Source organism: Chinchilla lanigera, unplaced genomic scaffold (assembly GCF_000276665.1).
Source record: "Chinchilla lanigera isolate Chin_1 unplaced genomic scaffold, ChiLan1.0 scaffold00068, whole genome shotgun sequence".
In the NCBI taxonomy this organism is placed as follows: Eukaryota; Metazoa; Chordata; class Mammalia; order Rodentia; family Chinchillidae; genus Chinchilla; species Chinchilla lanigera.
Window position 1 is genome coordinate 9,501,948 of NW_004955469.1, and position 23,469 is coordinate 9,525,416.

The following is a 23,469-nucleotide window of genomic DNA, read 5'->3' on the forward strand; positions in this document are numbered from 1 at the left end:
AGAATCAAACTCATGACCTCAAGCTTGCCAGGCAAGCACTTATGCCACTGAGCTACATTCCTGGCCCAAATGTCTCTCTCTCTTTTCTTTTTTTTGGGGGGGCGGGTACTGGGAGTCGAACTCAGGAACTTTCGCTTGCCAGGCAGCTACTTGTGTCACTGAGCTATATCCCCAGCCCCTGAGACAGGGTCTTGATATGTAGTTCAGGGTGGCCTTGAACTCCTAGGCCTAAGCTGGCCTCAAACCTGAGGCAATTCTGCCTCAGCTTCCCAAGTACAGGTGCAAGCCACCACATCTGGCTGATACTTTTCTTTTCCTTACCTTATTACATAAGTAGGACTTCCAGCACAATGTTCAATAGAAGCGCTATCATGGAGATCCTTATCAATGTTTATATGTATAAGAATTCTTAAGTAATTTACTAGTATGTATAATGTTTGCTATATATATGGTTTTTCAAACATCCTCTCTACTAAAAAGTTTAGCATGAATCGGTATTCAATATTTTTACTTTGGTTTTTTTTTGCTTTTCTTCTTTTGTCTTTTTGAGACAGGGTTTGCAATTCAGGCTGGCCTTGAGCTCACTTTGTAGCCCAGGCTGGTCTCAAACTCACAAGGATCCTCCTGCCTCAGCTTTCTGAGTGCTGGGATTATAAACGTATGCCACCATGCCCAGCTCTTCCTTTTTCAGTTTTTAAATTATACCTCTTTTTATATTGGGGTTAAAGTTTATTAAGTATTTTTCCTGCCCCTACTGAGATGGTCATGTGGTTTTCCTTGTTTGTTCTACCAGTGGGCTGAATAACATTGAGATTTAAGAATAATAAAACAACTGTGAGTTCCTAGAATGAATATTCCTAGAATATTCCTAGAATGAACAAGCTCATCATGTTGTTCATGATTTTTTAATATATCACTGGACTTAGTTTGCTATTTTGTATGGGATTTTGTTTATGTCCACAAAGCAGATGGACTTGTTATTTTTTTTTCTGATAATGTCTTTACCAGATTTCACTGTCTCAAAAAAAAAAGTATAGTATTTTCTCACCTGGGTCTGATAATTCTAATACCTGATGTCTTTCCAGGTTTATTTCTGCTTTCTATTGCTTCTGTACAGGTGCTTATTTTTTAATAGTTAATATTTCTGAAATTGGGTTAATTTTTTACAAGTGATGGCATTTGAAAATGTAACCGGCAAGGACAGGTTCTTCTTTTCTAGCAACATATAAAATAATGGTACATGTTAGATTTAATGAAATGCAATATTCATGGTGATTTTCTGCAGCCTAGGAGAATATTTTGAAGCCTCAGAGAGTATTTCACTTTTTTCTGACTATTGATATAGGGAAAAGAAACTCCCCACCGGCTAGATATCTGGTATGAGTTCATGTTCTCTAAAGTCAAAGAATGAATTTTAGGAACAACGGAGGTTAAGAGCAGAATATATTTATGGGGGGAAAGAAAGCTTCTGTCTGAGAGAGACAGACAGAAAGGGTTCTGAATGGGTTGCCAAGGACCCTGCCTTTTCTAAGGATTTTTATAGAACAAAACCATGAGGTGAGGTGGGTCTAAAGTTGGAAACATGGGAAATCACAAGGGGGGCATGAGGTGGGACAAAACTACTGTCAACCAATAAGATTACGAGTATAATTGCTCGGGTAAAATTGATTAAATCAGGATCAAATGGGGAAGCGAGTCACGTAGTAAGCGGGCATGAATACAGACCAAGGTTTTTCCTGTAGGGGGTTGGGTTAGTGGCTATTCCTGGCCTTTTCAAGGTAATTGATACCTATTTAGAATATCAAACCCTGATGTTTACCCTTAGGGAGGTATGTGGGTGCATTTGTTTTATCTTTTGTCTTGAGGTCTGGCACATAGCGGAAGTGCCAGTCTCCCCCACAATTGCAAGGTATCTCTTCTCCTGCTCTGGCTCCTCCGAGGGTCTAGCCCTACTGACTGCCTATAATATTTATATCTAACTCAGCTGCCTACAGCATTATGACACCATCCAGCCAGGACCACTTTAAACTCATGGTTTAGAAATGTTTTGGGAACATCTCAAATGATGAGAACTTGAGCTACAAATTCTGCCAAAGTCAGCATGTAGTTTATTGATTCCAGGACACTCCTCTAGTCCCCCGAACTTCTCAGTGTGAAGGCGACTTCCCTCACAATTGGGGTTAGGCATGATGGCAAATATTTCACTTTATTGCTATTGTAAAGAATATGTCGTGTAATTTTAAATTTTATCTCTATAGTTTTTGCTACAGTAGAGAAATGCTATTGCTATTTGTAAGTTGTTTGGGTATTCAGAAATCTTGGTGAATCCTGATATGTTGGCTGAAGAGTGTCTTTATCATTTCAATTACTTTCATGCCTATTGGTTTAGTAAAATGATCTACTTGTTTTTGCCCAATTTCGGTATTTTATGTTTTTTATGAGAATTTAACTGTTTATGGGTTGGGGATGTGGCTCAGAGGTAGAGTTCTTGCCTCACATGTACAAGGCCCTGCGTTCGGTCCCCAGCATCACATTAAAAATAAATTACACATAAATAAATAAATAAATAAATAAATACCAAGAACTGGGCAGTCTATTTGTTTTTTTGTTTGTTTATTTTCGTTTTTCTTCTGGTACCAGGAATCAAACTCATGACCTTGCGCTTGCCAGGCAGGTGCTGTGCTGCTGAGCTAAATCCCCAGTCCCTGGGCAGTCTAAAATAATTGTTTAAAAAAGAATTTAACTGTTCAGCTGGGCATGGTGGCACACACCTGTAATCCCAGCACTCAGGAGCCTGAGGCAGGAGAATTGCCCAGCATGAGCTACCTAGCAAGCTCAAGATCAGCCTGAACTACACAGTGAGACTTTATCTTACAAAAAGGAAAATTTTAATGGTTTTATCTGCTTTTTTTATTTGTAGTTATTCAAACTATTTTATTCTCCTTACTCTTACGCTTCCTTTTTTTTTTTTTTTTTAACAAGATTTATTTTTGCTTTAATTTTAGTTTTGGAGTTTCTTGGTACATAGTGAGTACAAATCAAAACTCCAAACCAGTAGGAGGATGGATTCATGGTTAAAATTCTCAAGAGAAGTCATTTTTTCCACACAGAGCTCAAACATCCTTGTCTGGTGGGCAGACTCTTTTCCTAGCCACTGTGAACCTAAGTAACCATCACAGAAAGAATCTCTACAGAATAAGAATTATTTGGGCATAGCAGAGGATTTTAATGGTAATATATGTGCCATAGTAAATTATTCTTTTTCTTTCTTTCTTTCTTTCTTTTGGTACTGGGAATCAAATTCAGGACCCTGTGCTTGCCAAGCAGGCACTTGTGCCACTGAGCTATATTCCCAGCCCTTTTTTTTTTTTTTTTGGTACCAAGTATTGAACTCAGGACCTTGTGCTTGCCAGGCAGGCACTTATGCCGCTGAGCTATATCCCCAGCCCCTGTGCCATAGTAAATTATGGGTGTAGTGAAAGAGGTTATGGTAATAGGAAGTTTTGTGGGTTTTTTGTTTATTTTTGTTTTTCTTCCGGTACCAGGAATCAAACTCACGACCTCACTCTTGCCAGGCAGGTGCTGTGCTGCTGAGCTAAATCCCCAGCCCCTGTTTTGTTTTGTTTTTGCTTTTTTGTCTCCTTGAGACAGGGTCTCACTATGCAGTTCAGGCTGGCCTTGAACTCACTTTGTGGGCCAGGCTGGCCTTGAATTTGCAGTAATCCTCATGCTTCAGCCTCCAGTGTGCTGGAATTATAGCCCTGCGCCACCATGACCAGCCGGTAATAGCAAGTTTTTAAAGGCAAAGAGGGAGACATTTATATAAGCAACTTATCACAAAGTGCATCGTTCTTGAGGACCCAAGGTGCGAGTTGGCATCAGTTTAATGATAGAGGTGCTGTTGCTGGCCAAGTGTCTGAGCATCTTGTCTGAAGCGTTGCAAATTTGTGTTTGTTTTTTGTTTTTTTTTTGGTTTTTCTCCGGTACCGGGAACCGAACTCACGACCTTGCGCTTGCCAGGCAGGCGCTTTGCCACTGAGCTAAATCCCCAGCCCCGTGTTGCAAATTTGAATGTTAAAGATAGGTGGATACAGTGAGGCATGCCTTTAATCCCAGTTATTAGGAGGCTAATGCTGGAGGATTGCAGGGCAAATTGAAGGCCAGCGGGAGCAATTTAGTGAGACACTATCTCACAATGAAAAGGGTCTAGAGATTAGCTCAGTGGTAGAGCGCTTAGTTCGTGTGAGGCCCTGAATTCAATCCAGTGCCATACACATACAAAGTAAAATAAAAGACTACTAAACTTTGTTACAGAAATCTATGTATAAATTAGGTATGCAATAAATGGAAGCATGTAAAGAGACTCTCTTGTATGGCTCTTAGAGTCCTTAAAACTCTGTCTCAAGCATGTAGGCACAACCATGCTCCCTTTGTGACCTCCCGGCTCTAATTTTGTCTGTGTCTAAGGAATATGATTTTAGCCAGGTGTGGAGATGCACGTCTGTGCACTTGGGAGGCTGAAGCAGGAGGATTGCTGCAGGCTTGAGGCCAGCTTGGGCTACACAGTGAGTTCTAGGCCAGCCTGAACTGCATAGGGAGACCCTGTCTCAAAAAGAGAAAAAGAAACAAACAAAACAAGGAAAAAAAAAACAAAAAACAAAAAACAGGGCATGGGGGCACATGCCTGTAATCCCAGCACTCAGGAGGCTCATTTCGAGTTCAAGGCCAGCCTGAACTGCATAGCGAGACCCTGTCTCAAAAAGACAAAAAAAAAAAAAAAAAAAAAGATTTTATCTTGGTATCAACAACTTTCATACCACATTTCCACTGAACATGTAGCACTTTGAGAACCCTGGCTTTTTCACAGTCTCTGTTCCAAATATGTACTTCAGCTGGGCCTTGTCTTTCTTCCAGCCTTGTTAACCGAAGCCCCTCGCTGGTTGATAATGAAAATGACCTAAGGCATTGACGTGTCTGCTGAGTTTCTACTTGTTTTCCAGTTTTCTCCTTATTTTTGGCCCATAAAGATTTTCCCCACTTTCTTTTGAGGCATATTGATCAATTCAAGCTGAACTGTAAAAATAAAAGAATTTACTTGAGGTCTTAGGAATTGCAATTCAGAAGACAAATGTTCAGATAGCTCTGTTCGGTGTTCTGAATAAGACAGGGAAATGGGAGCTAGAATGGGAAAGTAGCACTGATTAATCTACTCAGTGTTGAGAAAGAGCAGATCAATCCGACTGTATAAGGTTATATTATTTTTTATTCTTTTTTTTTTTTTTTCACTTTTTGTTTGTTTGTTTGTTTTTTGGTACCGGGAATCGAACTCACAACCTCATGCTTGCCAGGCAGGCACTGAGGTATATCCCCCGCCCATTTTTTTTTTTTTTTTTCAGACAAGGTCTCACTTTATAGTTCAGGCTGGCCTTTAACTCTCTACATAGCACTGGCCCACATTTGCAGTGATTCTCCTGTCTTGGCCTGCCAAGTGCTGTGATTACAGGCATGTGCCACTGTGCCAGGCTTTTTTTTTTTAAGGAAAAATGTCCATAAAGCAAGAGTCTGATAACTTCTTCTCCTCCTTTTTCTTTTTCTTCTCCTTCTTTTCTTCCATCTCATCTTCCTTTTCTCCACTTTCTCCTTTTTTTTTTAAGACAAGATCTTGCTGTGTAGTCCAGGCTGGCCTTGAACTCACAGTGTAGCACAGGCGGTCCTCAAACTCATGGAAATCCTCCTGCCTTAGTTTCTCTAGCGCTGGGATTATGCGCATGTGCCACCACCACCGTCTCAAATCTGGTTACTTCTTGATCTGCATCTTGAGTCTCTGGGTACAATGTAATTGTCTAGTATTTCCATATGTTTGTTCCAGATACCTGCAATCAAAGAGTAGAGATCAGCAAAGTTCAGATTCCTAGGCAGCCGCTTGAGATGTGCATAAATCCTGTTACCTTAATAGCCTTCTGATTCTATTTTGAAGAGTTCTCCCAATGTTGCTTTCATCCTGATTTTTCTTTCATTTTCATGGGAGCTAAGTTCTGCATTTAAAAGGATGTTGTATTTTATTCAGCATTTCCAGGTGTTTTGTGATGCAAGTGTTTTAGACCATTTTGAGTTAAATACCTAGAAAGATCATCTGCAAGCCTATTGACTTATATTTCAACATCACTTTTCCTTTTAGTTCTTAATCAATGGTCCATTATTGACAATGATTATTAAATCATATATGACTAAGCCTAAAACCACTTGAAAAGCATCTAAACATCAACTCTGCTGCTGCTGTCTGGGGTATTCAGTGAATGGTGTACTAGCTGACTGAGTTCCCAGCATATTCATGAAGTCCCACTAACTGTCTACATTTTTTGATATGTTCTCAGAGATCGATGTCCTGATTCAAAGAAAATTTAAGTATTTGTTTTATTGAAATGGTAACAAATGTCATTGCTGCCTTTAAAATGACCTGAAGCACCTTTGCAAAAACCTCAGGAATTTATTAAGTATTCTTGGAAACTCTGATCTGTAGAATGAAATTAACATTATACCATCAGGCACAATCTTGTTTTTTGCCTCCCTTTTCAACTTCCTTTCCCACAATTTAGCAAAAATACACCTGACCAGGGCTGGGGATTTAGCTTAGCGGCAAAAGCGCCTGCCTGGCAAGTGCAAGGTCGTGAGTTCGGTTCCCGGTACCGGAGAAAAACCAAAAAAAAAAAAAAAAAAAATACACCTGACCATCAGAACATGCTGATCTTCACCACTGGCCTACTATGCTCTTTTTCACCTAAAAATCTGCAGATTCTTCAAACTTCAGTAAAAATGTCAACTTATTAATTCGTCCCTTCTCCTTCAGGAAGTTAATCACTGTCCTCTGCATTCCCTAATATTTATCTTTCTCCCTTCCCCTTTTCCTTCCTTCCTTTCATTTCTTTAATTAAAACATTTTTCTTAGACAAGGTCTTTCTACTTAGCCCTGGCTGGTCTTGAACTTGCTATGTAGCCTAGGATGGCCAGTATTTCTGTTACAGCTTTTACTATGTGGTATTTTAATTTAACCTGTTTAGACAACTGTTCCTTACTAGTGTGTAAGTGCCTATAGGATGGAGATCATACTAATCTTTGCAGTCTCAGCAACCCACATAATACCTAGAACTTAGTACTCGATAAATGATTCATAAATAAATGAGTGTGGTGGCAATTAATGATGCGGTTATAGATGCCAGCTGTTTTACTATTCCTTATAGGGTGAGATATGCTCTTTTTTTTTTTTTTTTTTTTTTGAGATATGCTCTTAAAAGTTGGTAACCTAGAACAACTCTGACGGGTAATCTTTTTTTTTGTTTTGTTTTTCTCCGGTACCGGGAACCGAACTCACGACCTTGCGCTTGCCAGGCAGGCGCTTTTGCCGCTTGAGCTAAATCCCCAGCCCCGATGGGTAATCTTGATTGTCAACTTAACAGGGTGGAGAGATTCCTAGATCAGTAAAACATACTTCTGCAAGTGTCTGGTGGGTCATGAGGGGGTGAGCTTAGGGACTATATCTGCTTCCAGGCTCCTTTCTCCCTGCCTCTTCCTTGCTTGCTCTGCTTCCTGGCTGCCATGAGGTAAGCAGCATTCCTCTGCCATGCCCTGTGCCGTGATGTTTCTGCCTTGAGTCAGCCCATCATGGACTGAACTCTCTGAAACTGTAAGCCCATCTAAGCTCCTTCTCCTTTAAATTGTGTGAATGAGGTAGTTTACCCCAGCAATATAAAACTAATACAATAACCTGATTTTATTTTTTCTTTTTGTGCTTCTCTAGACTTCAAAGGAACATAAATTGAAAAAGATCCAGAAATGCACAGGTCAGAACAATCTTATCCTTTACTCTTCAGCTCAAGGCTAGCGGCTGAACAGCTGCTCATCTGCTTTAAAAGTCTAGCTTTAAATAGCAGGTGGAAAAATGTTCAAATGGGAAGGAGAACTCACAAGGAGGGAGAGGGACAGGAAGGAAGAGAAAATTTAAAACATGAGAAAAAAAGGAAAAAATAGCAGGTGGAGGGAGGTTGAAAAAGAGGATGTAAATGGAAGAAGTGTGCCTATTGTTTTGTTTTTGAGACAGGGTTTCATATGTAGCCCAGGCTGGCCTTGAACTTGTGACAGCCCTCCTGCCTCACCCTCCTGAGTACTGGGACCACAAGCCTATGCCACCATGCCCTGTGTGCCTATTCTTTCTAGCATGTGTACTTCCAAAGAGATCTTTCCACGGTTCTTTTACTTGTGGTTTCTTTTTTCTTCAATTTTTGTGCAAAGACCAAAGTAAGGGAAAGAATCACGGTAAGACAGAATAAACAAAGATGAACTACTCAGAATTTGGTAAGGGAAGCTTCAGTGTCTTCCCTACCATAGGTGTCAGATAGACTCCTCTGAAGGAAATGATGTATCAGGACCTTTGCTTTCCCCCCTCCAAATCTTTTTTTTTTTTTTTTTTTTTTTGTCTTTTTGAGACAGGGTCTCACTATGCAGTTCAGGCTGGCCTTGTGCTCACTTTATAGCCCAGGCTTGTCTCGAACTCTCAACAATCCTCCTGCCTCAGCCTCCTGAGTGCTGGGATTACAGGTGTGCACCACCATGCCTGGCTGCCCCCTCCAACTTCTTATTTCCATGATCCTTTCTGTGATACACAAGGCCAACTTCTACTATATGATATAGGCAGCATAGTATTACCATTATTTTTTTAAACTTGAGACCTGAGCTCCCCCACTATTAGCTTTATGATCATGGGCATGACTTCATCTTTATTTCCTTGTGTGCAAAATAAGAAGGTTCCGCTGGATGATGTTAATACTCACAATGCTAATAGATTTTTTCCTCCTGCTTCCCAGTCGCAGAGTCAGAAGAAAACCTCAGGATGGAATGCAGTGAAGGTAACCTAACACAGTAAGTAAAGTTTGTCTTCAGCCTGTCCTAACTGCAAAAGTTAGGAGTGAAATACTTGGTCCTCTTCCCTAATTATGATAGTTGTCTCTTTTCTAAGTTAAATCTCTCCTCTAATGGTTTGTTTACTGATACTTTGATATCACTTCCATTACACTAACATATTCTGTCGCATCCAGTATTTCAGGACTCACTGCGGACTGGGCCCAGGAATATAGACTCTGGTCAATGGTCAGGAGTCTTCGACAGATCATCCAACACCTGGAAAGTGCAAGGTAACAGAACAGAGTTTCTAGGTGGAGGATTAAAGGTTGTAGAGCATTTAAGAGAGAGAAAGGAGAAGAGAATAAAAGAGGGAGGCAAAGGGGGAAAGAGGTCCCCCACCCAGTATTGGGGATTGAACTGGGAACCTTTGCACTAGGCTACATCCCCAGCCTTTTTAAAAACTTTTAATTAATTTTTTTGTTTTGTTCTGTTTTTTTGAGTCAGGGTCTCGCTGTGTAGTTCAGGCTGGCCTTGATACTCACCATGTAACCCAGGCTGGCCTTGAATTGGAGGCAATCCTCCTGCCTCAGCTGCCTAAGTGCTGGGATTACAGGCATGTGTCACCACACCTGGTTTGAAAATTTTTTATTTTGAGGCAAGTTCTCACTAAATTGCTAAATTGCCAAGGCTAGCCTCGAATTTGTAATTCTCAGGCCTCAGCTTCCTATAGTGCCGGTGTTACAGGTGTTGTGCCACCATTCTTGGCTGAAAGTGGCAGTGGGGAAAGTCCTGAGTTCAGTTGGGTCAAAGAATTATTTCAGGAATAGTTGCCTACCTTTGCCCAGTGGAGGAATTTTTTGCATCATTATTTGATGATGGGGGAAGTAACTTTTTCTTTTGCAATTCCTCTCAAGCCAAAAATATTTTGCATTTGAAAAGGATACTTTCTTTCCGTTTCCTGGTTGTTTTTTGTTTTGTTTCCTTTCTCTGACTCCAAAGCAAACAGAAACTTTTCTCTTTATTTCTTAGATTATGTCTTATGGAACTGTTTTTGCTGGAATCACAGGATGTGACTTCTTCCGCCACCTCTCCTCTTGAGACTCAGGAAGCTGTTTCATCATCCTGTTGCATCTGTGGGGAGGCAACGTCTTCCACTGATCATAGTATAGCCTTTGGCTCATCAAGCAATACCTCCAGCCAGTCTTACCTTCCTGCCTTCTTTGAAGGGACATCTTGGCAAGTCCAGAGCAATCTTTTGCCTACTTCCCGCAAAAGGCAACCACCTGTGTTCAGGAACCAAGACACATCCCTGCCACCTTTTCAGCTGTCAGAGCCTGAGGAACCAGAACTTCAGAATGTGGAAGCTCTTTCACACTTACCGCCACCAGATTATTTTATTCACTCTACGCTTGAAACCCCAAATGTTTGCAAACAAGAAGAGAAAACAAAACATAAGAGAAGAAGGATTCCTTTGGTATTAGATTATGAGCCAAATTCTGTTTTGGATGAAAGAAAACTCCCAGAGTGGGCTCTTCCCCGGATGTCTCCTTTGGCTAGAGTGGAGCTAGAGGGACATATGTCTCAGAAGGTTCGTACTTTGCAGGAACAAACAGTACCTGTGCCTGTGAAAAAATCATGGGCAATGCTGAATTATTTGATTGAAGTACCAGGAGGAGTCTCGCAACTAGAGAACTCCCAAACCCAGTTATCTACACTCAGTCATCAAAGTACTGAACAAAATATCAACAGTGAATCCCCAGACCTTCCATCATTTCAGCTTCATGTGGACCCTAGAGTAGAATCTGAATTAAATAGGACAGAAACAAAAATTTCACAGTCACTTATCTCAAGTAAGCAGTTACAATATGGGAGTGACCCCCAAATCCTCAGATCCAAACCCTTGGTTACATCAATGGGCACTCTACCTCCCGGACATTTAGGAGTTAATACAACTCAAGAAAGAACTGCTTTACTGAAGAAGGACTCAAAATGTGTGCTAGACCTTAGTACAGAGCAGAGTGCCACAGATCTTCCAGAAAAAAGAATTCAGCACCATAATCCACAAGTGACTCATATGGAGCTGACACCAAGCCTTCCTTATAAAGTCACGGATAACATCAAGATAACTCCACTGGCATTGCTTCAGGTCATGGATTCAATGGGGATGATCCCAGAATCACATTCAGAAATGACAGAATCTGTGAATTTGTTCCCACAAGCCCCAAACCAAGTTGTAAAGCCAATGGAAGTCATGGAAACAATGCATATAACTCCCAAATCACCAAGTCAAACAATTAAATCAGTGGAGGTAACCCCAAAGACTCAGCAACAAGTTGTAGAACCAAACAGGATGTCCTTAAGACTCAATCAAGTCATAGATAATGTGACAATAACTCCAGTAGCATTGCTTCAAGTCATAGATTCTAAGAGAATGATTAATGAATCACATCCATATAACACAGAACCAGTAGGAATGACCTCAGGGCCACAACATCAAGCCATGGAGTCTGTGGAAATGAATACACTGTTGGACACAATGATGATGCCACAACACACAGTCATGGAAGCTGTGGAAATGGCCCCAGAGCCAAATCACGAAGTCATGGAATCAGCGAATATGACTTCCGGCTCACAAAGTCAATTCATGGAACAAGTAAATGGTAGGCTAGATCGAATACATCAAAACACAGAATCATTGGAAATGACCTCAACACCATTACATCAAGTCGTTGATCACATGCAAATAATTCCAGTAGCACTATTACAAACCATGAATTTCAGAGAGATTCTGCCAGCAGTGACACATGATATAGAATCTGGGGGTTTGATCCCAGGTTCACAGCCTAAAATTGCAAATTTGACCTCAAAGCCAATTCAGCCAGATGGTTTGACTTCTCCACCTAGCTCTTGTACTGTTATTGCTCCACTAGGAATTGTAGAATCTGTGAGTTTACCTCCAGAGTCATCACCTAAAGTGATGGAATCAGCAAGGAAGATTCTAACACCATCACATCAATCCATGCATTCCCTAAATGAAAACTCAGTAGCACTGGCTTTACCTATGGTTATGATCACAGAACCACAGTCACCAAGGGGTTTGACCCCTCAGCCAATATCTCAAGACAAGGAATCTCTGGAATTGACTTCTGGGTTAAAGGTTCAAGTACTAGACTCTGTGGGGGTGGCTCCATCATATGATCAAGGCACAGAGTCTGTGTCATTAACCCCAGGACTGCCTCATCAAGTCATGGATCCTTCAAGGTTGACCCCATGCCATCAAATCCTAGAATATTCAACAATGAGCCCAAGGCGAAGTCATAAAGTGATGGAAACAATGGGGTTGAATTCTGACACATGCCTACACATGAAGAAATCTGTACAACTGACACCATCACATCAGCAAATAACGGAACCACTGGAGACAATCCCAGGGTCCTTAGGTCAACATACAGAATCTACAGGAATAAGCCAAAAGCCAGTGCATCAAGTACTACAATCATCTTTAGGAGTCACCCCAGATTCATTGAGCCAAGCTTCAGAATCTATAAAAATGAGCGCATCATCACTCCAAGACAATACTGGGACTATGTTCTCTCCTGTAAAAGTGATAGAGTTGACTCCAGAATTACAATATACAGTAAAAGAATCTCTGGATTTGATACCTGGATCAGAGGTACAAAGTGTGAAATCAGAGGTATTGACCCCAGAGCCACAGCCCCAAGATATGAAGTTTGTTCATCTGAATGCAGAACCATGTTCAAAAGTTACCAATGTGTTGGAGATACTCCTAAAGTCAGACTATAAAGACACAGAAGCTGTAAGATTATCATTTCCTCAAGTTGATAAAACCCAGGAGGCTATCAAAGAACCATGTTCAGAAACTGGATCTCTGGAATCTGGGGGTTTGATCCCAGGTTCACGGTCTAAAATTGCAAATTTGACTTCAAAGCCAACTCAACCAGATGGTTTGACTTCAGGGCCACATGAGAAATCAGGATCATTACTGAAAAATTTGAAATCTGTTGAGTTAACTTCTGGGTCATCCCCATTACTAGTAGAAGCTACAGAATTAATTATGAGATCAAAACCAGACATTATTGACTTGACCTCAGGGTCACAACTCCAGGGAGTAAAATCTAGGCAGACTGAGCCAGAACCACATTTGCAAGATACAAAATGTGTGAATTTAAACCCACAATCAAGGACAAGAGAGGTAGAATCTGAAAAGCTAAAACCAGAGACAATGTTACAAACTAGTTTATTGGAAGAAGTGACTAAGGAAGCAGAGCTCCCAAGTGTGAAATCTGTGGGCTTAAATCTAGACCCAAGGCAATCAAATATCAAATCTTCTGGATGGACTCCAGGGTCACAGTTGCAAAGTGTCAGATTTTCAAAGTTATCTCCAGGGTCGGTTCAAGGAGAAAAACCAGTAGATTTAATCTCAAGGCCCCCACGCTATGGTGTGATACCTGATGAAATGACCCCAAGTTCCCCAATGCGAGAAATCAAATTGTCAAACTTTATCCCAGGGTCCAAACATCAAAATGTCGGATCTGTACAGTTGACTCCAGTGGAACTAAAGTCAGGGCCATGCTTGCAAGATGCCAAATTTTCAGATTTGATTTCAGAGCCACATCATCTAGGGTTTAAACCAGGAGATCAGCTTCAAGATACAAAATCTGGAGGGTTTGTAACAAAATCCTCTTTGCAGTTAAACCAAGGACTACAGGTTGAAGATATGAAATCTGTTCTATCTCCTGAAGGATCACATTTTCACAGCATGAAACCTAGAAAACTGACCTCAGAACTACAATTTCAAGATGTGAAATCTAAGGAAGTAAATCAAAGGCAGAAAGACACCAACTTTTCTAAGTTGGTTGCAGGGCCAAGGCTTCAAGGTGTCATATTTGGGGAGCAAATTTATGGTGTGAATTCTGCAGAGGTGACTTCAGAGTTAGGGCAGCATGTTTCCAAATTAGCAAAGATGTCTCCAGGGGTTCAAGATATGAAGCAGGTGGGGCTTAATGAAGAGCCATGGCTACAAGATGTTAAATTTTTAAATTTAGCACCAGGAACTCAATCTGAGGATATTAAATCTTCAGAGTTAATCTCAGAGCTACAGCTGCAAGGTATAAAATGTTCGGATCTGACCTCACAGCCAGAGAGACAAGGGGTTAAACCACAGTTATTAGTACCAGAATCATGGTTTCAAGATGTAAAATATGCAACAGTGAACTCAGTATCCAGCTTTGAAGATGAAATCTCTTACAAATTAGTCTCAGAGCCACAGATACCAAATGTGGAATCTATGGAGTTGTCAGCCGGGACACAGCTACCATGTGTAAACCGTTCTGAATCTACCAGAGGGCAATGGTCACAAGGTATGAAGTATTCTGAATTGATCCAAGAGCCACAGCTAGAAGATACAAAACCTGTGGAGCAGATCCCAGTTTCAAGGCCTCATCAAGGTTTAAAATCTGAGAGGCTATTCTCAGAACTACAGCCAGAAGATATGACATCTGTGGAGTTAATGCCAAGGCCACATTTGGGAGATATGACATCTATGAAGTTAACACCAAAGCCAAACCCAAGAGAAGTCAAATCTATGGTGTTAAGCCCAGGGCCACAGACAGGAGGCAAAAAAGCTGGGGAGCTAGCCCCAGGTTCAGAGCTTCAAAGTTTAAAATCAGAGTTGATGCCTTCAGGATCACAGTTGAAAGATAAGAAATCTGTGGTTTTAACTCCAGGATCATGTCTAGAAGGTCTGAAATCTATGGAGTTAACCTCAAATTCCCAGGTGGAAGGTGCAAAATCTGTGGAAGTGACTCCAGGTTCAAGAATTCGAGATTTGAAAACTGAGGAGTTAGTCCCAGGTACAAAGGTTCAAGATTTGAGAGTTATGGAACAGAAATTTGGGCGGAAGATGCAAGGTGGGGATTCTGGGGCTTTTCCACCAGATCCATTGCTTCAAGTTGCTAAATCAACAGAGGTTCCTGAAAGGCCTCAAACACAGAGTATGAAACCCGAGGAACTGATTTCAGAGTCACAAATGCAAGATATGAAACTTGTGGCTATTATTCCATTTACTAAGCTGCAAAATTCAAAATCTATAAAGGATACTCCAGATCCACAGTTGCAATGTGAAAAATCTGTGAAGTCGGCCTCAAGGCTAAAGAGGCAGGAGGCAAAATCTGTGAATGTAACCAGAAGACCAGGGTTTCAAGGAGTAAAATCCATGGATTTAGACCCAAAGCAACGATTTCATGGGGTGATGCCAGTGAGTTTAACTCTTGATCCTGAACAGGATAGCCAGATATTTGTAAACTTACCAGGATGGAAACATGTAAATTTAGAACAACTGAAGAGAGGATTTGAGTCAGACAGTATAATGTCTTTGGAGTTAGTTCCAGAGCCAAAATCTAAGAGTATAAAAGCTGTATACTGCAATTCCAAGATACAGTCGAAAGATATGACATCATATGCATTGGGTCCCAAACCAGTTAGTCAAGATGTAAGAGCTAAAGCATTCAAACATGGACCACAGTTGCAAAGTAGGAAATCTCCCAAGTTGATCCCAGGACCACAGCTTCAAGATACAAAAACTATGGAGTTAAACAAAGAGCCACAGATTACAGGTACAAAAACTACTCAGTGGATATCAAAATCTGAGTTCCCAGATGTGACCTCTGTAGGGTTAAGTCTCAGATCAAAATCTCGAAGTAGTACACCTGCAGAATTGAAATCTTCTATACAGTTAGGAGGTATGAAGTCATCTGAATTGACTCTAGGGCCTAAACTTCAAGGACCAAAATCTACAGAGTTTAACCCTAAATCACAGTTACAGTGTGTGAAAACCCCTAAATGGTTCACACTACAATGGCTACAAAACAGGAAACCATTTGCATCAACCTCAGAGCCACAGCTTCAAGGTGTGAAAATTATGGAATTAAACAAAGAGCTACAGCTTGGAAATAGGAAATCTTTGCAGTGGATACCAGGACCTGAGTTCCAAGATGCGAAATCTGTAGGATTAAATCTGAAGACAGAATCTCAACGTGTCAAACCAACACAGTTGAAATCTTCCATACAATCAGGAGGTATGAAGTCATCTGAATTGACCAGAAGGCCAAAATTTCAAGGTGCAAAATCTGTGGAATCTGACCTTGAGCCACAAGTACAGTGCGGGGAAACCCCTGAGCTGTTCCCAGGGTCAGAGCTACAAAAAGGAAAAAAATTTGGATCAACCTCAGAGCCACAGCTTCAAGGACAGAAATCTGCAGAGATCTACCAAGGGCCACAGCTTGGAAGTATGAGGTCTATTGAGTGGATGCCAGGACCAGGGTTCCAACATCTAAAATCTGGGCTAAATTTTGGGCCACGATCTCAAGGTGTCACAGCTGTAGAGTTGAAACCATCAAAACAATTGAGAAATGTGAAGACATCTGAGTTGCTTCCAAGGTCAGAGCGCCAATGTATACAATCTTTGGCATCACTCCAAGAATATCAACCTCAAGGGTCCAAACCCATTGATTTGAAATCTGGGCCAGAGTTCAGAAGTATGAAATCACATGACCTGACTTCAAGGTCAAAGCTCTGTGATGTAAAATCCATAGTATTAAAGCCACAGCATCATTTGCAAAATGTGAAATCTGAGCTGGTGCCAGGACAACAGCTGCAAGGGAAACCATTAAAGTCATCCCCAGGAACACGGCCTCAAGGTATGAAGCCTGTAGTGTTTATGCAAGAGCCACAGCTTCAAGAAGTGAAATCCAGGATATTAAGCCATGGGCCACAATTACAAAGTGATGAAATTGTAGAGTTGAACTCTCTACTGCACTTGAAAAGTATGAAATCACCTGAATTGGCTCTTGAGACAAAACCTCAAGGTATGAAATCTGAGTTGTTCAACTCTGGGCCCCAGTGGCAAAGTACTCAGTTAAGCCCCTACTCACAGGTGGAAGGTGTACCATTTTCTTATTTGACCATGGAAAACAAGATTCAAGGTGTCAAATCTACAGACTTCAAACCTCAGCCACAGTTGCAAGGTGTAAAATCTTCTGAGTCAACACTTAGGACACAACTTCAAGAAACAAAACCAATGGAATTCAACTCAGGCCCACAGTTGCAAGACGTGAAATCTTCTAAGTTGATCATGGGTATAAAGCTTCAAGATGTAAAATCTGTGACTTTCAGTTCTGAACCACACGTACAAGGTATGAAATCTTCTGAAATGATCCTAGGGGGAAAGCTTAAAGGTGTGAAATATGTAGAAATCAAATCTAGTCCAAAGTTACCAGGTAAGAAATCTGATTTGATCCTGGGGAGGGAGTTTCCAGATATGAAATCTGGACAACACTTTAAAAGTATAAAATCCTTTGAAGTGGCACCAAGGACAAAACTTCAAGGTGTAAAGATAGTAGATTTCAACTTTGGACTACAGATTCATAGCCCAAAATCATCTGAGTTGGCTCAAGGGACAAAGATTCAAGATGTAAAATCTGTAGAATTTAACCATGGTCCAAAGTTACAAGGTGCAACATCAGCTTTATTACCAAAGACAAAGCTTGAAGGTGGGGAATCTGCAAAATTCAACTCAAGCCTCCAGTTGCAAGATGTGAAATCATCTAAGTTGGTCCCAGGGACAAAGTTGAAAGATATAAAATCTATAGACTTTGTTTCCAGACCATACTTGCCAAGTGTAAAATCTGACATAATTCCAGAGACAAAGCTTCAAAAAGAGAAATCTGTGGGAATTACGCCTCAGTCACCAAGGCAAGATGAGAAAGTCTCTCAGTTAACTCTAAGTAAGGTACAAGATAGGATATCTTTACGGTCCAATTCTGCCCCACCATTACAAAATAGGAAATTGTCTACGTTGACATCACAAATTAATGATGAAGGTATAAAATCGGTGGAATTCAACCCAAGCATCAAGTTGCAAGGTGTGGAATCTGAGTCTATAAACCTTCTAACAATAAACTATACAGAGGTCAGCGACGGCTTAGAATTGCAGGTTGCAAAACTTTCTTCTGAACTCAATGCTGGAAATCAGCACCAAAATAAGAAATCTCATAAATTGGGACAAGGGTCACAATTTGAAAGTGCAAACTTTACAATGTTCCATTCTGTGCCACATATGCAATATGTAAAATCTTCAGAATTATGTCCAGCGACAAAGCTTCAAGATATGAAATCTATGGAATTCAATTCTGAAGAACAGTTGCAAGATGTGAAATCTTCTGAGTTGTCCCTGGGAACAAAGCTTCCAGGTACACAATCTTCAGAGTTCAACCCTGGGCCTCAGTTGGAAAGGATAAAGTCTTTTGAGCTGTGCACAGAAAACAAGCTTCCAGATAAGCAATCTCTGGAATTTAAGCATGAGTCTGAATTACAAGGTGGGAAATCCTCTGAATTGAAGCCAAGGTCACAGAGTCAGGGTAAAAATTTTATGACCTTCAATACTGGGTCACAGTTACAAGGTGTAAAATCATCTGAGCTGAAACCTACAACAAAGTTTCAAGATATAAAGTCTAAGGTCCTCTGCCTTGGACCACATTTGCAAGGTATAAACTCTTCTGCATCCATTCCAGGACTAAAACCTCAGTGTGTAAATTCTATTGGATGCAACCCTGAGCCACATTTGAATGGTGTAGATTCTTCTGCATGTACTCCAGGGTATCCAAGACTTCAGGGTATCGATTCCACTGGGTGCAACCCTGAACCACATTTTCAAGGGGTGAATTCTTCTGCCTGCACTCCAGCGACAAAACCTCAGTGTGTAAATTCTACTGGATGCAACCCTGGGCCACTTTTGCAAGGTGTGAATACTTCTGCATCCTCTTCAGAGCCAAAACCTCAGTGTACAAATTCTACTGGATGCAACCCTGGGCCACTTTTGCAGGGTGTGAATACTTCTGCATCCTCTTCAGAGCCAAAACTTCAGTGTACAAATTCTATAGGGTGCAACTCTGGACCATATTTTCAGGGTGTGAATTCTCTTGCATCCTCTTCAGGGCCAAAACCTTACTGTATAAATTCTACTGGTTACAACTCTGGGCCACTTTTGCAGGGTGTGAATACTTCTGCATCCTCTTCAGAGCCAAAACTTCAGTGTGCAAATTCTACTGGGTGCAATCCTGGACCATATTTGCAGGATGTGAATTCTTTTGCATTTTCTTCGGGGCTGAAACCTCAGTGTATAAATTCTACTGGGTGCAACCCTGGACTATATTTGCGGGGTGTGAATTCTTTTGCATTTTCTTCAGGGCTGAAGCCTCAGTGTATAAATTCTACTGGGTGCAACCCTGGGCTATATATGAAAGATGTGAAATCTTCTGGATTAACTCCAGTTTCAAAACTTCAAGGAATGAAATCTTGTGAGTTCAATTCAAGGACAAAAATTCAAAGCAAGACATCTGTAAAAGGCAACTCTGAACCATACTTTCAAGGTATGAAATATTCTGAGTTAACTCCAGGGACAAAGTTTCAAGGAGTCCAACTTTCAGAGAACCAACTTCAGTGGAAGCAGCAAGTTGAACAGCTTGTGTTCACTTTAGGACCTCCATTAAGTGGTGTGAAATCTGGGGTAGTTTTACCAGACCCACTGCTTAAAGATGTCAAGTCTGAGGAGGTGAGGAAACAACAATTGCTTTGTGGTGCAGACTCTGTAAAATCGATTTCAGACTCCGGGATGCAGGACTTAAAATATGAGGTGTTTGCACCAGAGTCACGTTTTCAAAATTTGCAATCTGTGGACCTGTGGCCAGGAACCCAACAGAAAGGTATAAATAGCCAAGAGTTGAATTTAGAATGGCAAGCAGTGAAATCACCAGAGCCAACTAGGACGCTCTTACCAGGTCCAGTGCTATCTAGTGTCAAATTTTCAAATTCGTTTCCAGAGTCACAGCAACAAGATACAAATTGTTTGGCATTTACTTCAGAGCCAAAGTTGCAAAGCATAAAACACGCAGAATTATCTTCATTATCTCTGCAGCAAATTGCAAACTCTGTGGCGTTAGCACCAAGGGAACTGCCTCAAAAAGTGAAATCTGGGAATCAATGTCTAAGAACACGTTATCAAATTACAGAATCCTCGGAAATCCTCTGTGTAGAACATGCAGAGATGATCCCAAAACCAAGGCATCAAGTCCCTGAATATGTGAATTCAATTTTAAGTCCAGTGTATCAAGCCACAGAATCTTTGGAAATGACAGAAGGACTAGCACATAAAGGCACAGAAACCGTAGAGAAATTTGTGGAGTTGACCCCAAAGCCAACAGGTAAAGCCATGGAATCTTCAAAGATGCCTCTGCAATTGGATATTCAAGTACCAGAATGTGTTGATCTGACTTCAGTGCTAAGTGATCAAGAGTCAAAATCCTTAGAATTCACTACAGGAAAACACCATGAAATTCCAGCAACACTGGAATTCCAGCATCCTGAGATCCCAGGAATGGCAATCATATCTAAGGAAAGAACGGTGAGGAAGCAGATGGAGGAATTAGAAGACTCATTCCAGAACTATTCCCAACATTCACTACAAAGTTGGAGATCACCACCTGGGTCCTTCCAGTCAGGATTAGGGACTCAAAGAGGTCCTGTTCAGTCTTCCCTGGGGAGACAACAGAATATCTGGGAGAGTCACACCTATAGGCAGAGACTACCTAGAAAATATCTCTCCTCGATGCTAATGCTGGGGAATGTCTTAGGCACTACTATGGAAAGGAAGCTTTGTTCTCAAACGTGTTTAGCAAAAAGATCCAGTGCAGATATCTGTCAGTCTGTTCAGAATTTATTTGGAGTTCCAGCTGAACTGATGGAATTTTCCCAGCCCCTGCTAGAGAAGGGTCCAGATACTGTTTCAAAGCCTTCAGTGTTCAAAAACTACATTCAGAGGCATCCTTTATGCCATGGTTATGAAAAAAGAGTGGGCTTAAGGATATGGACACGTGGCTTCCCATCTTCCATAATACAGCAATACTCTGGGACTAGATTGAGAATAAAGGAAGCAAACTCAAAGCTCAATGATAAATCCCAGGAAGTCACTCAGGACATGCCAGAGTCATGTGTAGGGGGCCAGCTTCCTACCCCAGTAGAGTCAGAAACTTTCCTCACGATATTTCGCAATAGGGAAGATCTTACTCCCTGTGAATCACAAAGTGATTCACAGACAAAGATTTCTGAGCCCTCGTACTCCCGAAAACCAAGTTACTTTTCTCCGGCCAAGAATGACTTCTCAGACCAGAACCACCTGCTACAAGATCTGCAGCTAAAAATTGCAGCAAAACTCATGAGAAGTCAAATACCTCCTAATGTGCCTCCACCTCTGGCCTCAGGTCTTGTCCTAAAATATCCCATCTGCCTACAGTGTGGCCAATGTTCAGGATTTAATTGCAATCATACCACTTTACAATCTACTTCTGGGCCTTATATTCTTATCTATCCACAGCTCCACCTCGTGAGCACTCCTGAAGGCCAGGCTAAGGTTCAGGTGCGTCTTGGCTTTAGGTTGCGAATTGGAAAAAGACCTCAAGTCGCAAAGTATCGTGGAAGAGACAGACATACCACACCAAGAGGTCCTATATCACTATCACACAAAAAAGATAAACTCTATCCTCCAGCTTCCAAGAGTGTTGGTCCCACAATAGATTTTCAGTTTGGATCACCCCAGTCTCCTGCTCCTTTCAGAGTCCACACCAGGACAAAGGAATGGAACATTCCTGAATTAGTCAGAAAGACAGAAATTGGAGAGTCTAAGCACTATGAATTCCCTGAAGTTCACACCCTATCAGAGAGTGATTCTGAAAGCAATCAAGATGAAAAAATTGCTAAAGCGAGAACAAAAAAGTGCTCTGATTCAAAATATTCAATGAAAAGAATCCCAAAGGGACCTAGATCACAAAACACAAAGTACTACCCATACAGTGGAACCACAGTAGAGAGTACTTCTGGGGAATTAGCCACCTTAAGGAAGAAGAGGATTGGAGCAGCTCAGACAAATACTGCTTCTTTAAAAAGACAACCTAAGAAATCCTCCCATTCCACCTTCATGCAACTGCTTTTTCAAGGCCTAAAGAAGATATTCCAAACAGCACATAGAATTATGCCTTTTGTTGGTCAGAAGCCTGAGGACAGGACAAGGGTAGACAATTTTCGATCAAGTGAAAACTACAGTTCACAACAAAAATCTAGGGACTGTCGCTTACCAAGAGATAGCAAAAGAGAGAGGATGCCAGTTGTCAAGCAAAGGGCAGCAAGTCCAATCACTAAGCAGGAGGGCATACTTTGCCGAAGGGCAGACCGACGGAGATCAGCTCAACAGTCCCAAAGAGGGAGCTTTTCCCATCGCAGACCTCTACAACTGTCCAAGCCCACAGCTTCCCAAAGAGAAATTACTTCCCTCGATACCTCCATCACTCAGCCTTTGGGTACAGTTCAAAATGTCAGTAGCAGCAGTGCAAAGAAAAACCATCCCAGAGATGAAATGTCCAGTCAACAGTCTAAGAACGGGCTCAAACCAGGAACCGGATTTCAAGCACAACGGAAAAATCTACCTGGTCCCCTTCAGAAGAAAACCCTGCAGAGTCATCTCAGAGAGAAACACACACACAAGGGGCAAAACCACCGCGGGTCCTACGGGGAGGGAACCCGACAAAATCCCTCTGAGAGGAGCCAGGTCAGTCCCTGCCAGAGACACCGTCGCAGCCCCTCGGGGAGGCGACTTCGCAGTCCCTCAGAGAGGAGACCCTGCAAGCCCTCGGGGGGGCGACATCTCAGTCCCTCAGAGAGGCGATATCGCAGTGCCTCAGAGAGGAGACGCCACAGTGCTTCGGAGAAGAGCCACGGCATCCGGTCTGAGACAACCAGCCCTCATCATCCGTCTGAGAGGAGAGGCCATAGTTCCGGGACAACCCATCATAGTCCCTCTGAAAGGAGCCGGCACAGTCCCTCGGAGAGAGCTCCGCCCAGCACCACTGAGAGAACCCGGCAGAGCCACCCTGAGGGGAGCCAACGCTGTCGCGGTCGCGGTCGCAGTCGCGGTCGCAGTCGCAGTCGCGGTCGCAGTGGCGCTGAGAAAACCCCTCACAGCCCCGCTAAGGAGAGACTCAAGGACAGTTCCCCTAAGGAGAGGCCCAGACCTAGTTTGTCTAAAGACCCCAAGAGTTAGTCAAACGTGTTTCCTAGGGACCCTGCTAAAACACCCCAAAGCAGGGCACGTTTGGAGGTCCGAAGCTGGTAGATTATAGACGTCTCCGTCAACTCTTCATCTAGCTCCCCTTTCCTGGCTTTTTGACTCCTCAGCCACTGCCTCCTATTCCGCCTTCTCGGCAAGGAAAGGGCTTTTGGGCCTCTTTACTAAGAGGGAGGGGAGCGAAAATGAGTCTTTCATTTCTTTAAGATCAATAAAGGGGCAATAATTAATCTCCATGTGCATCTACAAGATCACTTGCGGGGTGGGTGAAGGAAGGGACGTATGGCGTTGTGCAAAGGGATGCAGCACAGGGATACAGGGGTTCTCCGGCGGCGTCTCCACACTCCGGCCCTTCGCTCCACCGCTCCTCCCCCAGTCTCCCA

General features: G+C 42.0%; 1 protein-coding gene across 1 annotated transcript in view; it reads left to right on the forward strand.

Moving 5' to 3' along the window:
* Window positions 1-23,320, forward strand: part of LOC102006899 (chromosome unknown open reading frame, human C2orf16) — a 30,256-nt gene extending 6,936 nt beyond the window's left edge. The window contains exons 2-5 of the mRNA XM_005400509.2: window positions 7,796-7,838; window positions 8,859-8,913; window positions 9,090-9,185; window positions 9,925-23,320. Of these exons, the coding sequence (XP_005400566.1) occupies window positions 7,796-7,838; window positions 8,859-8,913; window positions 9,090-9,185; window positions 9,925-23,062 (13,332 nt within the window). The 3' untranslated portion in view covers window positions 23,063-23,320. The remainder of the gene's footprint in view (window positions 1-7,795; window positions 7,839-8,858; window positions 8,914-9,089; window positions 9,186-9,924) is intronic.
* The last annotated feature ends 149 nt before the right edge of the window (window positions 23,321-23,469 follow it).